General features: G+C 39.5%; 2 protein-coding genes across 4 annotated transcripts; one reads left to right on the top strand and one right to left on the bottom strand.

The window, feature by feature from the left end:
* Positions 1-317: 317 nt before the first annotated feature.
* LOC110164716 (CDK5 and ABL1 enzyme substrate 2-like) lies at positions 318-9,924 on the top strand. The gene is made up of 9 exons (XM_055165490.1): positions 318-910; positions 1,070-1,162; positions 2,691-2,768; positions 3,363-3,462; positions 4,130-4,292; positions 4,946-5,040; positions 5,751-5,857; positions 6,527-6,731; positions 7,241-9,924. Exons 1-9 carry the CDS (start codon positions 345-347, stop codon positions 7,379-7,381), a joined length of 1,548 nt encoding a protein of 515 aa, XP_055021465.1. The 5' UTR covers positions 318-344; the 3' UTR covers positions 7,382-9,924.
* Positions 9,925-10,130: 206 nt separating this feature from the next.
* On the bottom strand, positions 10,131-16,375 carry LOC110164796 (proteasomal ubiquitin receptor ADRM1-like). 3 transcript variants are annotated; one of them, XM_055165493.1, is made up of 10 exons: positions 16,289-16,375; positions 15,272-15,512; positions 15,020-15,136; positions 14,806-14,929; positions 14,624-14,710; positions 14,436-14,520; positions 12,894-13,132; positions 12,385-12,542; positions 11,711-11,813; positions 10,131-10,997 (listed from the first exon to the last, which is right to left on the bottom strand). In XM_055165493.1, the coding sequence occupies exons 2-10, from the start codon at positions 15,479-15,481 to the stop codon at positions 10,894-10,896; spliced, it is 1,227 nt and encodes a 408-aa protein (XP_055021468.1). In that variant the 5' UTR covers positions 15,482-15,512; positions 16,289-16,375; the 3' UTR covers positions 10,131-10,893. The 3 variants fall into 3 exon arrangements, with proteins under 3 accessions (XP_055021468.1, XP_055021469.1, XP_055021467.1); XM_055165494.1 differs by having other exon boundaries at positions 15,272-15,509; XM_055165492.1 differs by having other exon boundaries at positions 15,272-15,555; positions 16,289-16,364.
* Positions 16,376-19,623: the final 3,248 nt, after the last annotated feature.

Here is a 19,623-nt window from a genome sequence, read left to right as displayed (position 1 = left end):
ATGCTGGCATTAGGCAATGTTTGGATGGAAATCAGGAACATTGTTCAGCATCCGAGGGAATAGTTGTAGACTTCTGTTCTCTTCTCTGTCCAAATAAATTGATTTTATTATTGGGTTTATTAATTAGGCCATATGCTTTGATCAGATTGAATAGCTTTGGTTCCTGTTGTATTTGGCCAATCAGCGCGTGTGAGGCAACATATGTTGGCATATTTATATCTCGTCCAATCAGGGCCACGTAGTAACACGTTTCCGTGTGTGTGCGCCAATAGCGGCCGGAGGGCGGGGCTAAAGCAGCTGTACCGGCTCTGTGCTGTCGCTCCGCAGCCTCGGTTCAAAGAGGAATGGCGACCGCTGTGTGCGGTCTGCAGTCAACCAGCAACAAAACACCGAAAACCCTCGAGCAGCGGAGGAGAGCCAAGGACTCCCGGCGGAGACAGGCGGCACTTTCGTTTCTCACAAACATCTCTCTCGATGGACGTCCGCATCAAGAGCGTGGCGATGGACACGCCGGTCAGACAGCCGCGGAAGAGCCCCGACGCCAGGACGGAGACAGCGGCGAGTCTGTGTCTTCACCCGCGCCCGGGAGCAGCCGGAGCAGCGGCGCACAGGTGACCGAGCTCTGCGCCAGTGGCAGCGGATCTGCCTCCAGCTTCTCCGGCGTGGTCAGTCCGCTCAGACCATCTTTGGTCATATCTCCCGGACCAGCGGGGACCGACGATGTCGGGGCCAACGAAGTATTTTTGGAGGGCGGTCCTGCGGCCGAGGCTCTGCTTCCCGATGTCCCCATGTCTCCCATGTCCGTGCCTCTCGTTTCCGTTGGACAGGCTCCGTGCGCCCGGGTCAAGTCCGCCCCGACGGGACCGGCTCTAAGCCCGGCTCCCAGCAGTGTCCCAGAGGCACAGAGAAGGTGAGCCAGTGTTTACAACGTGCATAAAGCATAATAAGAACCGTTACCACATAGGCTAAAAGAAGCCTGTGTTATGTGTAAGATAAGCCTGATGATGACCATCTTTCAAATCAATGAATTCATCAATTAAAAATATGTATTTAATGTTCCGTTTTTCAGGTCAAGAAATGTTTCTGGTTCGCCTGGACCCAAGGTGCCAAAGAAGGTCCATTTTATCCGGAGCATAAGGCAGTATGACACTAGAGGATGTAGGTGAGTGATGCTTACACATAAACACATGTGGGCTTCCTCTAAGTGACACATAATGGTTTCATTTAGAAACACACTGGCTCAGCAGAGGCCTGTTCATTGAGCTGATGTTGTAATAAGCTGCTTATCCGTGGTACTGCTCAGACAGAGTTTGGCCCATACACAGAGTCACAGCTGCTCAGGGCAGATTGCTACAGTGAATTGAATCACCCTTAGAAGCTTAGCACATGCCTAGAAAGGTGCTGTGTGGAAATCTAACACCATATTGCATCAACAGTGAAGTAACACCAATGACAAACAGGACCAAAATACCACAGGAGCATGTAGCTACCGTAGCCACACTAGCGTGTTACTCATTTATGATGATTTGTGTTTAAAATATTAGCCCTACTCTAACTTCTATAATAATAAAATATAAAAGGATAAGAATCAAAATCAACTTCCACTTTCTCTTTCTGTTTGACACTGTTCCATTTCATTCCATGCCCACGCTGCATGTTCTAGTCATATACATGTTACATAGATGTTACATACATGTGTCACATTGTTTTCTTATGTTATTGTGGAAATTACATGTGATTGGTTTGTTTACTTACAGCGGTTTATTGCTGAGGGCCCATGGTGCAGGCTGCAGACTCTTATTGGTAGATTTAGGGTTGTTGGTTTAGTGAGTATTATGGAAATATTGTGAAGGTGAACATGAAGTATAAATATCTGCCTGTAGCTTGTCCTGCATTTCCCAGAGATGACCACTGATGTATGAAACTAGAAATGGTTGTTTTGTAAAATGTAATCATTCAGATTGGAGAAGAGCCAGTATTCCAGAATTTATCCTTGAATTTACCAGTCAATTATGCATTTACCATACATGTAAAACAAATAAGTTTTAATCAGAAATGTGCAAAGTTATTAGTCTTTCGAGAGTTTGCTTGTGAGAACAAATGACAAGGGATGGACCTACCAGAGCTACGGTGTTTTTCCATGCATGCATCTAATATACTATATTAACATGCTATGTCTGACCAAACACACCAGCTAGAGCTGAGCAGTTTGGGAAAAATGTAGCATTGCGTTTAGATTTGTGATTTATATAATAGGAGTCTCTCAGAATTCATGTTTTAAATACATGTTAAATGCATGCAAGAATTGACAAGATGAACTGACAAACTAATGGAAGAACATGATTGTACAGATCTAAACTACATGATTAGCAGTTTTTTTTACAGAATACAAGATAATATATTCTTGATCTTGGAGGAAATTATGATACTTCAAAAATGTCAGTCTTTTTAAATAGTATTCCAGTTTGAATAACAAACTGCAAACTGCGGCTAATCTTGTATCTACTTGCATCTAATAGCTACTGTTGTCCCTGTCTTCTGTAGCCTGTAGTGCAGTGCTGAAGTAGCCTTGCCTGGAGTTGTCTGTAGATGTGAAAGATATTGGATAATAGTATGTAGATGTAACAGATATTAGATGTGTGTAGACTGCCTGTCATGTGCTCTGTCTGCCTGTACTGCTGTGTCCCCAGGATCATGCTGATTTGTGCCAAGAGGTCGCTCTATGCTGCTTTCTCAGTGCTGCCGTATGGAGAGAGTGCTCACCTCAGGTACAAAGAGCCCATCCCATCCTCAGCCTCACCTCTGTCTCTCATTTTCACTGTCTGTCTGGATGGTGTTTGATTGATGCTTAATAACACTTGAGTTATATTTTTCCTTATAACACAGTAATGGCATGGTAATAGTTTGGAAAAAGCATGGTCATTGCAATAATAGGGGTAGATGCATTTTGGTGCTCTGTTTCCATATTAATACTTGGAAAATACTAATCATGTCTTAGCGGAAGTTCGGGTCTGCTGCACTTCACAAAGGATAAAGTAAGATAAATAATGTGCAGCTCGTTTCTAATTGTCCATATGCTTGGGTAATGTTACTCAAGAGGTCTACAGCCAATCCTGTCAGTAAAAGCTTGTGGTTTGGATTTCAGACAAACATGGCAATGCTTAAGTCTTCATGTTTAAGTTCAGGAATTTAATACTGAAAGCCCTTTTGTTTTGTTTTCATAAAATAAAATAAAAAATCTATCAATTTGAAAGAAAAATTGAACCTGTGATTAACCCTACATGCTTACTCCATCCTATTTCCTATACAGTATAATGTTCCTTCATTACTTATCTGTTACCTGTGCTGCTGTGTTCAAATAGTGAGGCTAAGATGGATGCTCACAGACAGAGACTCTCCTCTGTGGCCACTGCTGACCTCATGCCCTCACTAGAAGGAATGGACCCTGATGTGTCTGGAAAGGTACAACTAAGCATCACCAAAAACAAGTCTTGCCATGATACAAATATTTACACTAAGGAAAAGACTCAATACACATTCCCATTATCATCTCATTATGATAATTAGGACTGCAGCAATTAATCGGTTAATAGCCTCTGTGCACAACAGCGCCTAGCAACCACACTGTTAGTGTCACTACTTCCTGTCCAATTGTGTATCCATGGAGTTTTTGCTGAATCGTGCTAAAATTAATAAATATTTAAAGATAAGCCTTTTGACTTTGAATTGCGGGTGTATGTGACTGACAACATGTTAAAAATTACACCAATGAAATTAATACTTCACTGAAGGCCATTTCTGTGTTTAGAAAATGGTAATATTGAAACAACACCACAAACTGAAGTATTCTACACATAAAAACAATTGGGTAGTCTTGACTTTAATTTTAATAGGTTGTTTATTTAATATTTAACAATTTTAATAAAAGTGACAGCGTGCTGCTGTGCACAGAGCAAATTGTGACTAGTCAACAATAAAAATAACCATAGACTTAATGTGATAATCGTAATTGATATCTGGAGAATATGTAGCTTTGGTTTGTAGAGGAATTTAGCGCATTTCAAAAAATTGCAGCCTAGCAGAGATTTGTTAATTGCGTCCAGTAAAATAGCATTTCTGTCCCACTCAGACAGTCTCGTACGCCCAGTTCTTGTACCCAACCAACGCTCTGGTGAGACAGAAGAGCCTCCCGGAGACCTCCACAGCCCAAACGCCTCAGACACGTTCCCGCGGCAACAGTCAACAGAAAAGTTTCACCCCCCGAGTCCCAAGCTCTGGAACACAGGACATAAGTAAATATTCAGTTTAATATTTAAAGTTTGTGAGATGGAGGCAGGAAAATTGCAGTTAACAAATTAAAAATGATGGACTTTGTCAGTAACACAACAAACAGGTTGGAAGAGCCTTTTTTCAGTATTTCTTAATCCTAGCTAATGGCAATTTGGAGACGATCTAACTACTAGGGAAGATTTTATTTCTTTGCACAGAATGTTACACAGTATGGCATTAAACTTATCTAGCTCCATGGAGAGGCTACCAGGCCAAGTAACAGGTTATATCTGTGGAGAGGTAAACCTACCTGTTTAATGCCATACTGTGGAACCTTCCAGACAAAGGAGATAAGCACCATGAACCATTATAGACTCTGTGGGGTGGTGCTTTGTTTGGATATAATGAATGCGTGCTCTAACATTACGTTATGGATGAAATGAAAATCATGAGCACACGTCCATTACATCCAACAAAGCGCCACCCCACATTGTCAAAAACGTGTGCCTCCTGCACCACACTCCTGTGGTGTGGTAATTGACACTACCCTGAACTAGTTACTTAATATTCTAAAACTATTCTCTAAACAACCATTTATTATTCCGATAGTATCACTGTCAAGTACTGTTTAGCTGTGGTCCTGTGCTTGTAGATTTGACTGTAGTGTGTGTTTCAGATTCAGAGGAAACAGACTACGACCCAAACCTCCTCAGTGACCCCCAGTGGCCCTGTGGGAGACATAAAAGAGTGCTCATCTTTGCATCATATGTGGTGAGAAATTATAAGATCACTAAAATTTGTAAAATATGCATGTTTAAAATGCATCTGGATATAGTCCCCACTCTTAAAATGAACATACTCGCACTCCGGCACTTGCTGTGATACTTTCCAGTATAAGGGTCTGGATATGTTGTGTTTACAGATTATCCATTCATTTGAGTTTGTTCATGTTTAAGTAAGAGGATATGACCCTTGAGATTAATGGTCTTGTTTGTGTGTAAGAAGGATTTTCATTTTGATGATTCACTGTTTATTTTTTTCTTGTGGAAAATATGCCAACTGTTTATATGGATATGTAATTGCTTTGCCTAAAATACAGCATGACATTAAGCGTATCTACCTCCATCTTCACCTCTACGGGATATAATTTATCACTATGTAGGCCTATGAATTTGTATTGCTAGAAAAATGCGTGGTATCATAAGACTACTCTTTTTATCTAGCCAGTCCAAAGTTGAACTCTTTTTATTCTTAAACAAGAAGTCATTACAATAAACATGTTTATTGTAAGTGAAGTATTACAAAATGCAGCCTTTATGTCCCATTCACATCACATGATCACACTGCTGCTGTACTGTTCTTATCACAGGGCTCAGCAGCTCTCAGCCAGAGTACAGTGCACAAACACTTCAAACATTAAAGCTCTTTCATTCAGGGTTAAGCTGCTCAAACTGCTGAACTACTGATGTGTCTTTATGCAGACGACGGTTATTGAGTATGTGAAACCTTCAGACCTGAAAAAGGATATGAATGAGACCTTCAAGGAGAAGTTTCCCCATATCAAACTCACACTCAGCAAAATAAGAAGGTACCTGCCTATTGTGTCTACTACAAAGACAATATGTGTTAATTAAATATATTTATATAAATGATCAATCACAGTCAAAAATGTGGGCTGAAGCGTGTTTCCTAATATTAAATATAGATGCAACAATACAGTTTTCATTAGTCACAATCTCAATATGATTTCTGTACATTTTAGGCCTCAAAAGAAGTTGTGGATGTTGATTATCCAAGCTGAACCTCTTTGGATTGCCAGTTCCTATAACTAAATACAGTTGGTTTAAGCCTAAAAGGAGTTTTTCTGATCTGAATCCTCACTACCTAAGCTATTATTAATCAGTGCTAGTGCAGCCTATGCTGCTCAGTGAATTCAGGAGGTTGTGAATTTTGAGGCATGAGGCATAATGAGAATGTGAAAAACTTGTATGTTTCTACTATATGCACGTTAAAGCACTGGCAACCCAGGGTCAGCTGTAGTTCATTTTTAACTCTGTAAGATCATACCCTACCTTTTTAAATAATCATGATTTCAATTATCAGTAATTGAGCTGCTCTAAATAAACTATAGACCTACTGTTAAAATGGATACACTAAAACTTTGACTCTTTCTCATAGCGTAATTGTTTAGCTAAGCCTTTCTGTAGAATTGTGTGTGTATGTTGTTTCATGCTACACTCTGTTTGTTCTGCTTTAGCCTAAAGAGGGAAATGCGCGCCGTGAGTGAGGAGTGCAGTCTGCAGCCGGTTACCATAGCGATGGCCTTTGTTTACTTTGAGAAGTTGGTGCTTCAAGGTCGCCTGAACAAACAGAACAGGAAGCTGGTGGCGGCTACGTGTGTGCTGCTTGCAGCAAAGATCAGCAGTGATCTGAGAAAGCCAGAAGTCAAACAACTCATTGATGTAAGCTGAGGAATTAAATGAAAGAGACAAATCGGCAATTATAAATAATAATAAATAGGTGCTATTTTAAGCACTTTTTACAATCCAAAATATTTAATATTTCTAGTTTTTAGTGATTAATTGCATGTAAACGTTGGAAAATTATCATTACTCTGAAACCCACAGGTGGGTCTACACGGGTATCATTTTTTTGTTGCAATCACCATTTTGAGGATGTTTTGGGGAAATTTGTCCTATTTCTTGTAAGCAAACAAAACAATGAAAAAATATTTTTTTTTAATTTTAATTGAATATAATAGTCCAAAGAGTGGGCTTCAGGTAAAAGGTCCCCCATTGTTATAGCAATAACACAATTAAAATTTAAATGTTATATTTTGTGAATGATGAAAGGTGCTCACAAAATTATTCAAATTGGGAAGGAAGCATTTGCATGAAACCCATGAACAGAATCTTATCTGACGTTGAGCTACACATGACCTTAAAACTAATTCTTTTGTTTTCTTGAGCAGAAGTTGGAGGAGCGTTTTCGGATAAACAGGCGGGAGCTGATTCCTCTAGAGTTCCCGGTGCTTGTTGCCTTGGAGATGGGACTGTACCTCCCCGAGAGTAAAGTCATGCCTCACTACCGCAGACTGGTGCAGCAGGGGTAGACCTCTCCAAATCTATCATAATTTGTTACTTGATGAAGGAGCATGAAGTTAAGAAATGCCAAGGTTGACACACAATGGTCCCTGGTTAAGACCTGTTTTAGACTGGGTTTAGTCCTGGTTTGATTCTTGCCTAAATCTGGTTTAGATCTAGTAAAATGTGCTCTGTGCAACGTTTGTGATGGGGTTTGTCTCCATGTTGATGGTATAACATTGCCGGGAATGTTCCACAATATGGCATTAAACATATCTATACTTATCTTGCATTTATCCAATTAAAAAGACCTGAAAACATGCATCGTTACTGTGATCTGTCTGGAACATTCTAGGCAAAGTAATATCTCCATGGATACTATCAGATGGTGGACCCATGGCCAGAAAAGTTACATAGTGCATATTTTAAGCTCTGGTTATAGCAAGAGTATGTGGATAAGTGTGTCCTATTCTTTCTAAATTCTGTTTCAGACATGGGCTCCTAGTTAATAAAATGGAATAACATAAACCTATTCACATGAGCCCTGGTTGTGGTGTTAGACCACTCTTTGGAAGATGTAGACCTAGATTTTGCCTGCTGTAGTCCTTTTTATTAATCCTTTATTTATACAGGTCAACTTTTTAAGACTTAATGTCTCATTTTCATGAAGGGTCCTGTTGACATGCTGGTGCAGACCTGGTAAAGAAATCCTACTTTACACCCAGTTTAAAATACTGTTTAAACCAGGTCTAGACTGATTTAACCCCATCTTAAACCTGAATTAGCACTGATTTAGACCATACATTCACTGTAATCATAGGAAAGATACTGTGGTCTGGGTAATTTTGTCATAAATATTTTAGATTCCTTTTGGGACTCAAGTGCGAACGTCCTTTTCAGCATTTGTGGTGTTCTGTTGTTGATCTCATGAGCTCTATGTTAGAGAGTTTACTCGGCACGTTACTTGTGCTTTTATTTAAATATCTGGTGACATAATAATGTATTTTTGGTACTACTCTTTGTGTGAAAACCTGCCATCTGCACCTTTCTAGTGATTGCACAGTTTGAATCGTATTTATTTGTAGAGTTTGATGATTAAATACTGTAGATTTTGTAAGTTGAAGCCACTGTGACACCAGTTTTCACTTGAGCATATGTATAGTGTGTAAGATGCTAGTTTTTATCTAGACAAGTGACCTTTCAATGTGTTTTTATGTGTCACTATTAAATGTATTATTCACTGTGGTCTGCAGAAGTAGGGGTGGGTGATATTAACACAAAATTACAATTGTTTTGATAACAGTATTTTAGCAATTCCTCATAAATGTGCTAAAATGTGTCTAAAAATGTCTTGGTTGAGTGTAGCACAAAACATGAATGAACTACACAATTAAATAGTACAAAAGTGTAGAAATATCACTTTCTAACTTACACTAGATGTCTGTCTTTTTGAGGTAATTTTAATTGTGCGAACTATAGACTATATGCAAAATTAGTATATTGAGTACAAAAAACATTCTTTCATGTATCTCCCACCTCTATATGTAGAAGTACCCAATTAGATTTTTAATGTAATGCAAATCTGTGTTTATAAATGCACTGAAATGTCTGTTTGTGCCATATTTTATTTTCTCAGGTATTTTGTTTTGATTGACACCTAGCAAATCCAAAGAAATTATTTATTAACATTATAATGATTGTTGCGTCCTTCATTAAAAGTGCCACTCGATAATTCATAGTATGAACGGTACAATACAATGGATTTGGAATGTGCTTAAAGGAGACATATTATGCTTTATTTTGTCTTAAAACTGTTGTACACATTTGCAAGTGTTTCATGTCTATACCTGTGTTGTTATGGAAAGGTGCACTTTTTCACTAGGTGTAACTTTATCATCATCTTGTCTCGATGGAAATGTTATTAATTTGCCTGAAATTTTCTACAATATATTAAACCCATCTATTTAGCGCATATATATATATATTTATTTATATTTTACAGGTGATTATATTCAAAAGCACCTTACATTGTAAAACATGGATTCTTACTCCTTTTTTTTAAGGATACTAAGCAAAGTAATAACATCTTTATGGAGGCAAACGGAGGGTGGACTCTTCTCTTGAAAAGTGACATGTTGCACCTTTAATTTTTACACCTTTATTACCACTGGGGAATTTGCATTTTGAAGAGAAATTAGAGAAAGACAATTTAAGCACGCAAGAGAGATTTTACAAATATTTCTGTACTGAGTTAAAACCAATCGTTAACATTTGCATAAGAAATTATCTTATTCAAAGTTGTGTGAATGAAACAAGTTTTCAACAGGTAATGACAAATGGCATAACATGGTTCAAAGCTAATAAAAGTTACATTAGCATAATACGTCTCTTTTAAGGAAAGTGCCTCTGGTCAAATGGTTCATCACATGATATTTTGACACTGTTATTATTGTTCCTTCTACATGTTTTTCGATGTGTCTGCCAATAGAGATCTGTCTGAAAATACTGTACTGTACATGTGGTGTCAAATGTGAGTGTTCACCATTCCGAAATGAAGACTATTTAAACATTATTTGTGACTTATTTCCATATTAACAGATGCTATATTCTTTGCTGTCGTAAATTAACTTACATTGGCTATGTTTACATGTGCACCACAAATCAGGGCTAATTATCGAGTAGCGAGTTATCTGATTACTCTAGTTATCTTGTTTTTACTAGCCATACATCTACCCAGTGTTAGCAATAACAGATACAAAAAGACAATTCAAACACAAACCGGGATACTTTAGTTTATTAACAGTTTCCTTTGTGGTAGAAGTTCAGACATCAGATGGCTGCATGCCTTAAATAAAATGCACACACTATCAGAGCTTTCAGCTGTAGTGTCTTTGTCATGTTAATAAATAATCTGTACTGGAAGCAGTCACAGTCAATAAATAAATAACTTAGGCATACGGATGTAACAATATTGAGATTTTGCTGTAGGCTTTATATTGATACAGTGACATCAAGCTGAGGGTGTTCTATGTGTCTCTGTGGTGGATCCATAGTGACACAATGAGTACGCGTTAGCAAACTCTGTCAAAGAAGTTTTAAAATCATCTGAAAACTGAGAAAAAAAAAGTTGTCTAACCCTAGCTATCTATGACTGTAATTTTATGTGTGAGAGACTAAGACAGATCTTTATGGTTAGATTGTGTTAAAACAGCTCAGATTATAATCTAACAAGCATCAGAAAGAGCAGTGCTTACAGTTAGCATTACACTCCCAGGGAATGTTGATGATACCAGCTGCAAAGTATCAGTTGTTATTAAAAGTGTACTACGTAACTTTTCTTGGTGGGGAAAGTTACATATATCTCGACATACCAGTGGCATTTATTGGAATGATGTGTTTTTGGTGCAGTAATTATTCTCATACCTACCTACAGTTCACTTTCAACTCACCATAGGATATATGTATATATTTAAAATGTCATAGATTTTGTGATTTTTGACTTTGCCAGTATTGTTACATCTCTGCTTAACTGTATTTATTCCTAATCCAAACTCATATCTTCATCATCGTCTTTCTTGTCTTTACTGAAGGCCTCCTGGTCGGACTTAGTCTCTGTTTCCATCGCTTTGGCAAACGCCTCCAGATCTGGAACAAAATTCAAACAACACTTTTGTAAATACGATCTACAGTAAAAATATGATACTGTTAAGGTCATCGGCATTTGACCCATCCCTTAAATTGTCATTGTTTTCCTGAATTGGTAAACCCTGTCAAATAAGTTTCAAGTTTGCCTGAAAACTAGTCTGAAAAAACAAAAAAAAACAAAAAAACAACAACAAACAAAAAAAACACACACACACAAAATGGTTTTAAACAACACATTTTCAGGGGTTTGCTTTTCAACAAAAATGAAAAATGTGAGTGACTAACTGAAAAAACTGGCTAAAGCTAGCTAACTTGTAGTTACAGCCAAGTTGCTTCTTTATGATAGTGTTTAAAGAAAGATCAGTCTAACAGGCCTTACACAGAGCAGTGCCTACAGCTATCATCACATCCCCCAGGAATGTTGATGACATCAACTGCAATGTATGAATTGAAAAGTTTGATTTTATTTTATATAAAATCATTATATAATATATAATATATATATATATAATATAGTCATGCTTGGAAAGGACTGTGAAGCTATTTGATTAGCCTATTGAGCATATTGTGTTTAACATGGAATAATGCAATTTTTCAAATCTGACATGAGAAAAATGTATGCTGTGTTGGTTGATCACTCTGATTTTGTGATATACTGTGCAGCTCCGTTTTGGATGGATATATGAAATACAGGAAATATCTCTTTAACTGACCTCCTTTGTTGGCTGCGTCCACGGCCTCTGGTGGCAAACCAAACTGATTCATCAAAGGCCCCAGCTGCCCCGACGCAAGAGCACTGCTGAACATGCTCAGAGCCTGCAGACAGGACACATACAAGATTACATGTACCACATGGAGGAGCCTCAAGACTAAATAAAATTAAAAACAATTAGATCAATGTTCAGCTTTACACACAGCTGCTCAGTCACTCTTAGGTTGTAATGCCGAAGGATTTTAGAAAAGGTTTCACAGTTAAATCCATCAAGCAATGAAAAAGTCAAATTCAGTGAAATTACCTGAAAAGTTACATAGCATTAGAAAAATTTATTTTTTTAGCTCATCATAAACATATTTATTGTGTGAAGGAAAAAAATAACGAACTGACCTCAGGGGGCACTCTGGGACAGTTATCAATTTGCTTGTTTCTTGTAAATGTTTGTCAGTGACTGTTTCAATGTTTATTGATTCGACTAACAGAAAGTTAGAAAATCAGTTTTGTGAAGCCATGTGAGGTGACTGCTTTGCAATTTTGTACTCCACAAAAACGAATTTCATTAGACACATTTCAAAAGCACTGTGAATCATTCTGTGTGTAGTTTGGGAAATATATCCCAACAACCTGACCATCACAAAGCTCAAAAACCCCCTCCCATAAACCCTGACAGACCTGCTGAAACTGTGGAGAGGTGAGAGTATTGTGCAGCTCCTCTGGGCTCTGGGGCAGGGACTCCCCACATGGCAGGTGCGGCAGGAGCCTCTGCTGTACTTCAGGGTCTGACAGGAGTGGAGCCATCACTTCTGGGGTCAAAACACTGGCCAGGTCCACTACAAGAGAGACAACAAAAAGCTACTGAAAGAATTAACTTATTACATCAATTAATTATCATAGACAAGTTAAGTAGGGGCCAGAAAATACTGACACTTTAATGTTACTGCAATGTGTGCAATATATAAATAAAGAGAAATTGTCATTTTGGAGAATGTATGTAAAATTAGGCTCTCAATCATTTGATTTTTGATCTCAATATAAATTGAGATCAAAATTCGATCAAGCAACCTTAATTTTAAAAGCCCTTTAAAACACTTAAGGTGACCAATTCCATTAAATAAAAATTGTATTCATTGTGTAGCCTACTATAGACCTGGTTTAGTCCTGATTCTCCACACACCGCTCACCTCCTTGTGTAGTGGCGGGAACGTTCATGGTTGCTAGAATACTCTGCAGGTCCCGTAGCTGTATGGGCTGAGCGCTGGAGGCCGGTGCAGTGACGGGAGGTGCGGCAGGGGTGGAGGGGGAGGAGGCAGGGGGAGAGGAGGCTGTGGTCGCTGAAGGGGTGATGGGTGTGGTTGGCACCTGAGATGAGCCCAGGCGACTCACAGTGGAGCTGGAGGTCGGGGTCACTGCGGTGGAGGGGCTGTAGAGGAGATATAAACAGAGCATTATATTGGGAATTCATTATTTATTATCTATGTTTTTGGCTAGTGAAGGACAAAAAATGGTGTAATCCTTCATTTGTCTGTCTGAGGTTCAGCATAGAGATGATTTCATCAGTGTTCATCTGGACTCAGCTCATACCCAGAAGCCATTTTCAAGTGATAAAACTAGCTTGAAACATTGGGAGTTTACTTCAGTTATCCTAGGATAACTTCACATTCCCTAAAATTTAGGGAATTTAGGGAATGTGATGTTATCCTTCACATTCCATTTGAGCGCCTGAGGCGCCAACCCCAGGCCTGGCTCCAGGGTGGGGCCCCGACTGCGCCATCCCGGGCGACGTCACGGTCCTCGATATTTCTAAGTTCATAAGGGTGCTGTGAACTGCTCTTAGTCTGCCCCGTCACCTAGGACCTGTTTGCCATGGGAGACTCTACCAGGGGCGTAATGCCCCGGGCAACATAGCTGCTAGGATCATTCGGGTACGCAAACTCCCCCACCACGGTAAGGTGGCAGTTCGAGGGGAGTGATATTTTATATGAAAACATTAATACAATAAACAATAAATAAAATTATATTTATTTATTTAAATAATGTTATAAAATAACAAATAAATAAATAACAAATAACAATTAATAGCAATAAACATTAATGAAAAGGTAAGAATGGAAAACATTTAGCCTTAGCTCCAATACAAATTTAAGAATTCATACATGAGCTAATTGTTCCATCAAACCATTTTCAATTCAATTGAATGGACGATGAGAACTTTTTAGTTCTCAAAGTACATTCAATTCTCCAGGTGGTCTAAGTGCGACAGAAGAACCGGGAGAACCATCCTCTCCTCTTCTTTCAATTGATGTTCTCCCTGCATTCCTCCTAGGTCATAATCTTGTCCTGGAGCTCCTGGTTCTGTCTCTTCAGAGCAGCGTTATTCTGTTCTGAAGAGGTCAGAGCCTCAGAAAGCTCCCGGATCTTGTCCTGCAGCAGGGCCCTCTTGTTCTCCTCAGTGCTCTGTAGAGCACTGAGCTCATCCTGGTGCTGCACCTTCAGCTACTCCACCTCCTGCTTGGAGTTGTTTAGTTTCTGGGCGAGCTGGTCTTTTAGATGTCAGCAGAGCAGTGATATAGAATGTGATGTCATCACATTCTATATCACTGCTCTGCTGACATCAAACCAAAGTCTTGGTTCAACTAGTTCACAGTAATTACATATTCTGAGTATATCAAAATACTGACTCTCCTGCTATACCTGTACATAAATATAGTGACTTTAAAACAAACCTTGTGGAGGAATTACTGGCAGCTGGAACACTGCTGCTGCCGAGGAGGTTGGCCAGTCCTGGACCAGCTAACGCCCCAAGACCTCCTATAGAAAACACAAATAGGGCAGTCCAGTCATTTTTGGATAAAATAATAAGAAAATTATCATATGTTTTAAATGTTATGTTTTAGTGCAATATTTGTCTCACCGATGCCTCCAAGTCCAGTGGGTCCGATGAGCTGCATGAGCTGATTGTGGCTCATGTTTCCCAGAAGGCTTTGCAGGCCACCCTCCCCTTCACAAAGCACAGACAAGAGTTTGGATTTGACAAGCTCAACAAGTTTAAATGAATATTAAAAGTACATAAAACAAGTAGATTCCATGTTTCACCTCCAAGAGCAGACAGGTCATGTCCTCCTCCTCCTCCACTGCCCAGAGCTCCGGGCATAGGAGGATTATTCAGATACTCATTCACTTTACGGCAAAACTCCTCATCTTTATCTGTCTTTGGCTCCTGAAAACACAAATACACTTACATGTACAAAAATGAACACTAAAAGAGAACTGGATCAATAAAACAATAATCATTATCATTCATGCACACCTGCATCCAAAAGAAGAGTCTCTTGGATCCTGCCTTAAACTTGAGCACATAGACTCGTCCGGTGGTGCACTGGTTCACCCTTTTAAACTCACAGTCATCAGGGAAGATGATCAGGTCCTAAAAACAAAAAAGGTTAGGAAAATCTTCTTCTACTGCTTCTGTAGCAACATCTAATGATTTAGGACACTTTTTTGGTCAACTCATTATAACTTATATTTAGGTTTTTTTTTTCCGTGTTAAAGAGTTACCTACATCATCCACATTGCCTGTGGTCCGGTCCTTCCAGCAGAAGTGGATGAGAGAGTCGTCTGTCTGCTGGATGTAGACTTGACCTTTACGTTTGTCTGGGGTCACCGTGCTGCCTTTCATTGTCATCTTCCCCGCTCTAAACTCCACAAGGTATTTACTGGATGACCCCCGTGACCCTGACACCAGACTGGGAAACAGCGCTCCGGACGCCATGATGGACAGAAGAAGAGGAGGAGGAAGTCTGCTGACAGGGAGAATGCACTACTCAGTGCTTTTGGTTTGGTGCACTATAAAGCTCAAACACAGGCAAATGTGAGGTTAAATTTTCAGCATACACCCCACACATTTACTCTTTGGTCAGGCTCTGTCATGCTGAATGAGTGACAGGTAGACAGGTAGACTCAACCAATCACATTTAAATTTTATCTAACCAGGGAAACCTAGCCTAACTGAGTTTTCCAATCCCTTTTTCGAGATGAAATTCATGTATATCTATTTTTGTCTATCACAGGCATATTTTATGTGTGGATGTTAAAATAGGCAATGTTGTGGTTTAAGTTATTGATGTCTGTGGCCTACATTATGCAAGATGTTAATTGTTAATTTGTCCCAAAGTCTAAAATAATAGATAGCCTAAATACAACTGCATAGCCTAACCAAACCAGAAAGAGAAATAGCATCACTACTGTCACTGTGGCATGCCGGTTTGAACCGTCAGTCCATTACAATAATAATACTTTCGTAGTCACAGGTCTTAATGTATTTGTTAGCATTGAATGTCTATATTGCAACATTTTGATAAAGAATAACGTTGACATCACTGCATTATTGGGCAATTCACGTAGCGACTAGCCGTCTCCATCACCAGACGCGTGGATGACTCTGCATCCCTAACCCACGTCCGAAAATCATGAGCGAAAGATGCGCAGATAAAAACAATTAGAACAATTTGATTTTAATTAACAACGTCTGCCCCGGATAAAGGTCAAACAAAATTAGAAATAAAAGGACAATACTTACATGTTTCTCTGTAATATTGGTTAGTCACCCACAGTGGTCAATTTTACGAAGATGCGTTCTGATTGGTTGATCAGCAACGTTGCTGGGCTGTAATTGGTTAAGTCATGTGTCAATCTAAAAGCATCATTCAGGTTTGGTTGAAAAAGCATAATCTGACTGCACAGTCCAAATGAATGTAAATTAACCTTAACAAATCAATTTTCATATTTTCAATCAAAGTATTTGAATTAATGCCTGACCAGGCCTAAACCGAATAAACAGTAATAAACCAGGTCTAAAGCCAGTCTAAACCAGGACTAAACCGGGGTTAAATTGGGACTAAACCAGGTGTAGAGCCAGCCTAAAGTTGCACTAAACAAGGACTAAACTAGATCTAAACAATGACCATAGCAATACCAGGTCAAAAACGAATATAGAGAATAAACCAGAACTAAACAGTAATATACTAAATTGGCAGATGAACGAACAGCCAAATCTAAACTAGAACTGCACAGCAAATTCAAAAGTGTTAAATTCACGTGTTGGTGAGGAAAGAAAAAATCCAGATATGTTTCAACATAGTCAAGAATTATTTTAACTATGACAGTACTGTAGAGTAAAATGAGCAGTTATTGATTCACAGTGTTAACGTAAAACACTTAGAAAGTGTCTATTTTGAATATTACACTACATTTTTTACGAGATGTACCAAGACTTCGAAGCCCGTGTCGAGTAATGAAGGGGGTGTCGAGGCTTGCTTCATTTGGGGGAGGAGCCAAAAATGATGACGTGCGAAGCCTCGCTGTCCGGCTCTACCACGTGAATGCTTCGGGAAGTGGTTCGCGGATTTGGCGCCTTTCGAAACATTAGAGCCAGTGAAACGCACCGGATTCCCCCAAAACCTTTTGTGGTTTTGGGTTATTGTGAGTTTGGTACATTCTATTTGAGATTCTTTTTGTGTGTGTGTGTGTGTGCGCTGTGAAAGTTTTTTTTTTTTTCTCTGTAAAAAAGAAACCGTCTGAGTCCAAATACTGTGGAGAAATTGATATTTTTAAATAAAAATGACTAAAATGACCCTATTTTGCCGTGCTTGTTGTGGCATAAGCACAGACATAAAGTAGTAACACAAGCACAGTCACATTACATACTGATCTCCAATTTGTTCCTACTTTTTCTTTTAACCCGACCGTTATATCATGAACACAGACTCCAGGTTAATACATTCACACTTTATGTTGAAATCACAAACATTCAAATATTTAATCGTTAATTTATTCAGTATAAATCTTTCCATCAGAACCTCGACGATCATGTTGATGGTTCTATTTTCACTCTGCCTGTTATATATTTTTTGGCCTCTTAATGGCGCAGTGGAGCAAATGAAGCACCTTGAAGCATCGGCTCAAGAGTCGAGCAAATGGCTGGAACGCTTCAGCGCTTCATTGGGCTTCATCTCAACATCACTACACTACATCAGTGTTGGGCTTTTGTCACGTTTCCAGCGGGAGAGCTACAGTCTGAGAGAGAAGCCACATTTCACCGTCCGAAGCTAAGCTAAGCTAAGAGCTAACAGCGCAAAGCTAACAGCTAAGCGAACAGCGTTTGTTTTTCAGCAGAACCTGAACTGAACGAGCCTCAAGTCCAACCACCTGAGCTCTCACATGCCCCGGGTCAGATTACTTTACCTTTTAGGACACTCTGCAGATAATTTAATTCATAAAAATACTAAATATATTTAGTCTAATGCTAGTAGTAGTATTGAGTAGTAGTAAGCTAACTAACTTACTTGTGACAGTTGTTGTCGCTAATGTCCATGAAAATTGGGTAAAATAGCCACAAATTGTACAAAATTAAGAGTAACGTTACTTCAAAAAAAAAAAAAAAAATCTCAAGTCTAAGTAAAAGTAGAAGTCCAAAAAAATGTGTTAAGTAGCTAAGAGTAAAGTATTTGGGGAAACTACTCCTCAAGTAACTTAAGTTAAAAGTAACTGGACGAAACATCTGATTTGTCATTTAAAGTTAATGCAGTTGCGAGGATGAAACATGAAATAGTACTCATGTCTGGTATTTTCATTTTCATTCCCATTTTCTGCCATTCTTCGTCTGCACTCTGCAGCATTAACTGCTACTTGGCGCTTAGCCTTGTGCATGCTTTACTGAGTTAAGAAGTTATCAAATGTACCACAATAGCGTATTTAGATTGAATATATAGAGTGAATATGCTCCACCGATGATTCTGCTTGAACAAAAAAAAATCTATGTGCTTTTTGTCCGTGTTTTTGACCGTGTTTTGTCGTAGAGCAGCCCTTAAAGGTTGTATGGAGGATTTTTTTTTTGTTTTTTTTGTTTCAAGTTGTCAATGATAGCATTATAGAGGTGCAGTAGCCTTGTAATTATGATGACCAAAAAAAAGAGAATAAAAATTCATCAACTCTGGACGTGGTGGGGCCAGCTAAACATTTGCCAATAGATAACGACACTGCCTCGTTATCTGTTAGCTGACAGGCTGTCAATCAATCTCCCTACGTTTCTAGCGTAACTGACTTGCCTGCGCGCCGCCGGTACGTGGTTTACGTACGCCTGTCACGCAATCCACAGACGCAAGACTCACAGACGCTGTTTACTCCACCAACGCAACAGTTCTTAGTGGCTTTTTTTGACCTATATCTTCCTCGCAGTTCGCACAAAGTTTGTTGCAATGGCAGACAAGAATCCAGGAGCAGTTAGCCGCAAAAGAAAGTCCGTTTTTGAGGTCGCTGAAAGAAGAAGACAAGGGGAAAAGCAGCAAAGCTAAACTAAGGCGATTCTTGAAGATTCATTCCAGCGATGGCGCGACTGAAGCAGACGCAGGGTCTAAAGACTGACGCACTGGTCGCCAAATTACTCCTGGACAGGTAACTTCTGCTTATTATGAAAACGTACTTTATTTCCAAGAGCTAGTCAAACGTTTTTCAGGACACGAAAGCGATATCCTATGTCTGAAAACGTAATTTTCAAGGCAAAGAAAGAGTCCGCTTGCTGCTGCGTGTTGTAGCTAGTTCATTCGCACTGAATCTCCGCACACTCTTCTCTGCTCCCCTTTCCTGCTCCTGTCCCCGCTGCCCGTTCCGCTCTTCCCCCTGCTCCTCACTTCTCCGGGCACGGAATCTCCGCGCACCACTCCCCTCTCCTCTCTCCCTGCCGCTCTTCTCCCTGCTCCTTACTTCTCGTCCGCACACCCGCTCCCCCCGCTCCTTACTTCTCCGCCTTGCCTAACCAACACTGTAGTTAGTTGTTTACAAGTCATGTGCAGCTCACCGGCTGTAAACAAACCTGTTTCTGGCGTAAAGAGGAGGCGGGAGAAGGCGTTTCTACGT

Source organism: Boleophthalmus pectinirostris, unplaced genomic scaffold (genome assembly GCF_026225935.1).
Source record: "Boleophthalmus pectinirostris isolate CB_2022bp ecotype Guang Dong unplaced genomic scaffold, ASM2622593v1 HiC_scaffold_8, whole genome shotgun sequence".
Lineage (NCBI taxonomy): Eukaryota > Metazoa > Chordata > Actinopteri > Gobiiformes > Gobiidae > Boleophthalmus > Boleophthalmus pectinirostris.
This window is presented reverse-complemented; position numbering and strand designations above follow the sequence as displayed.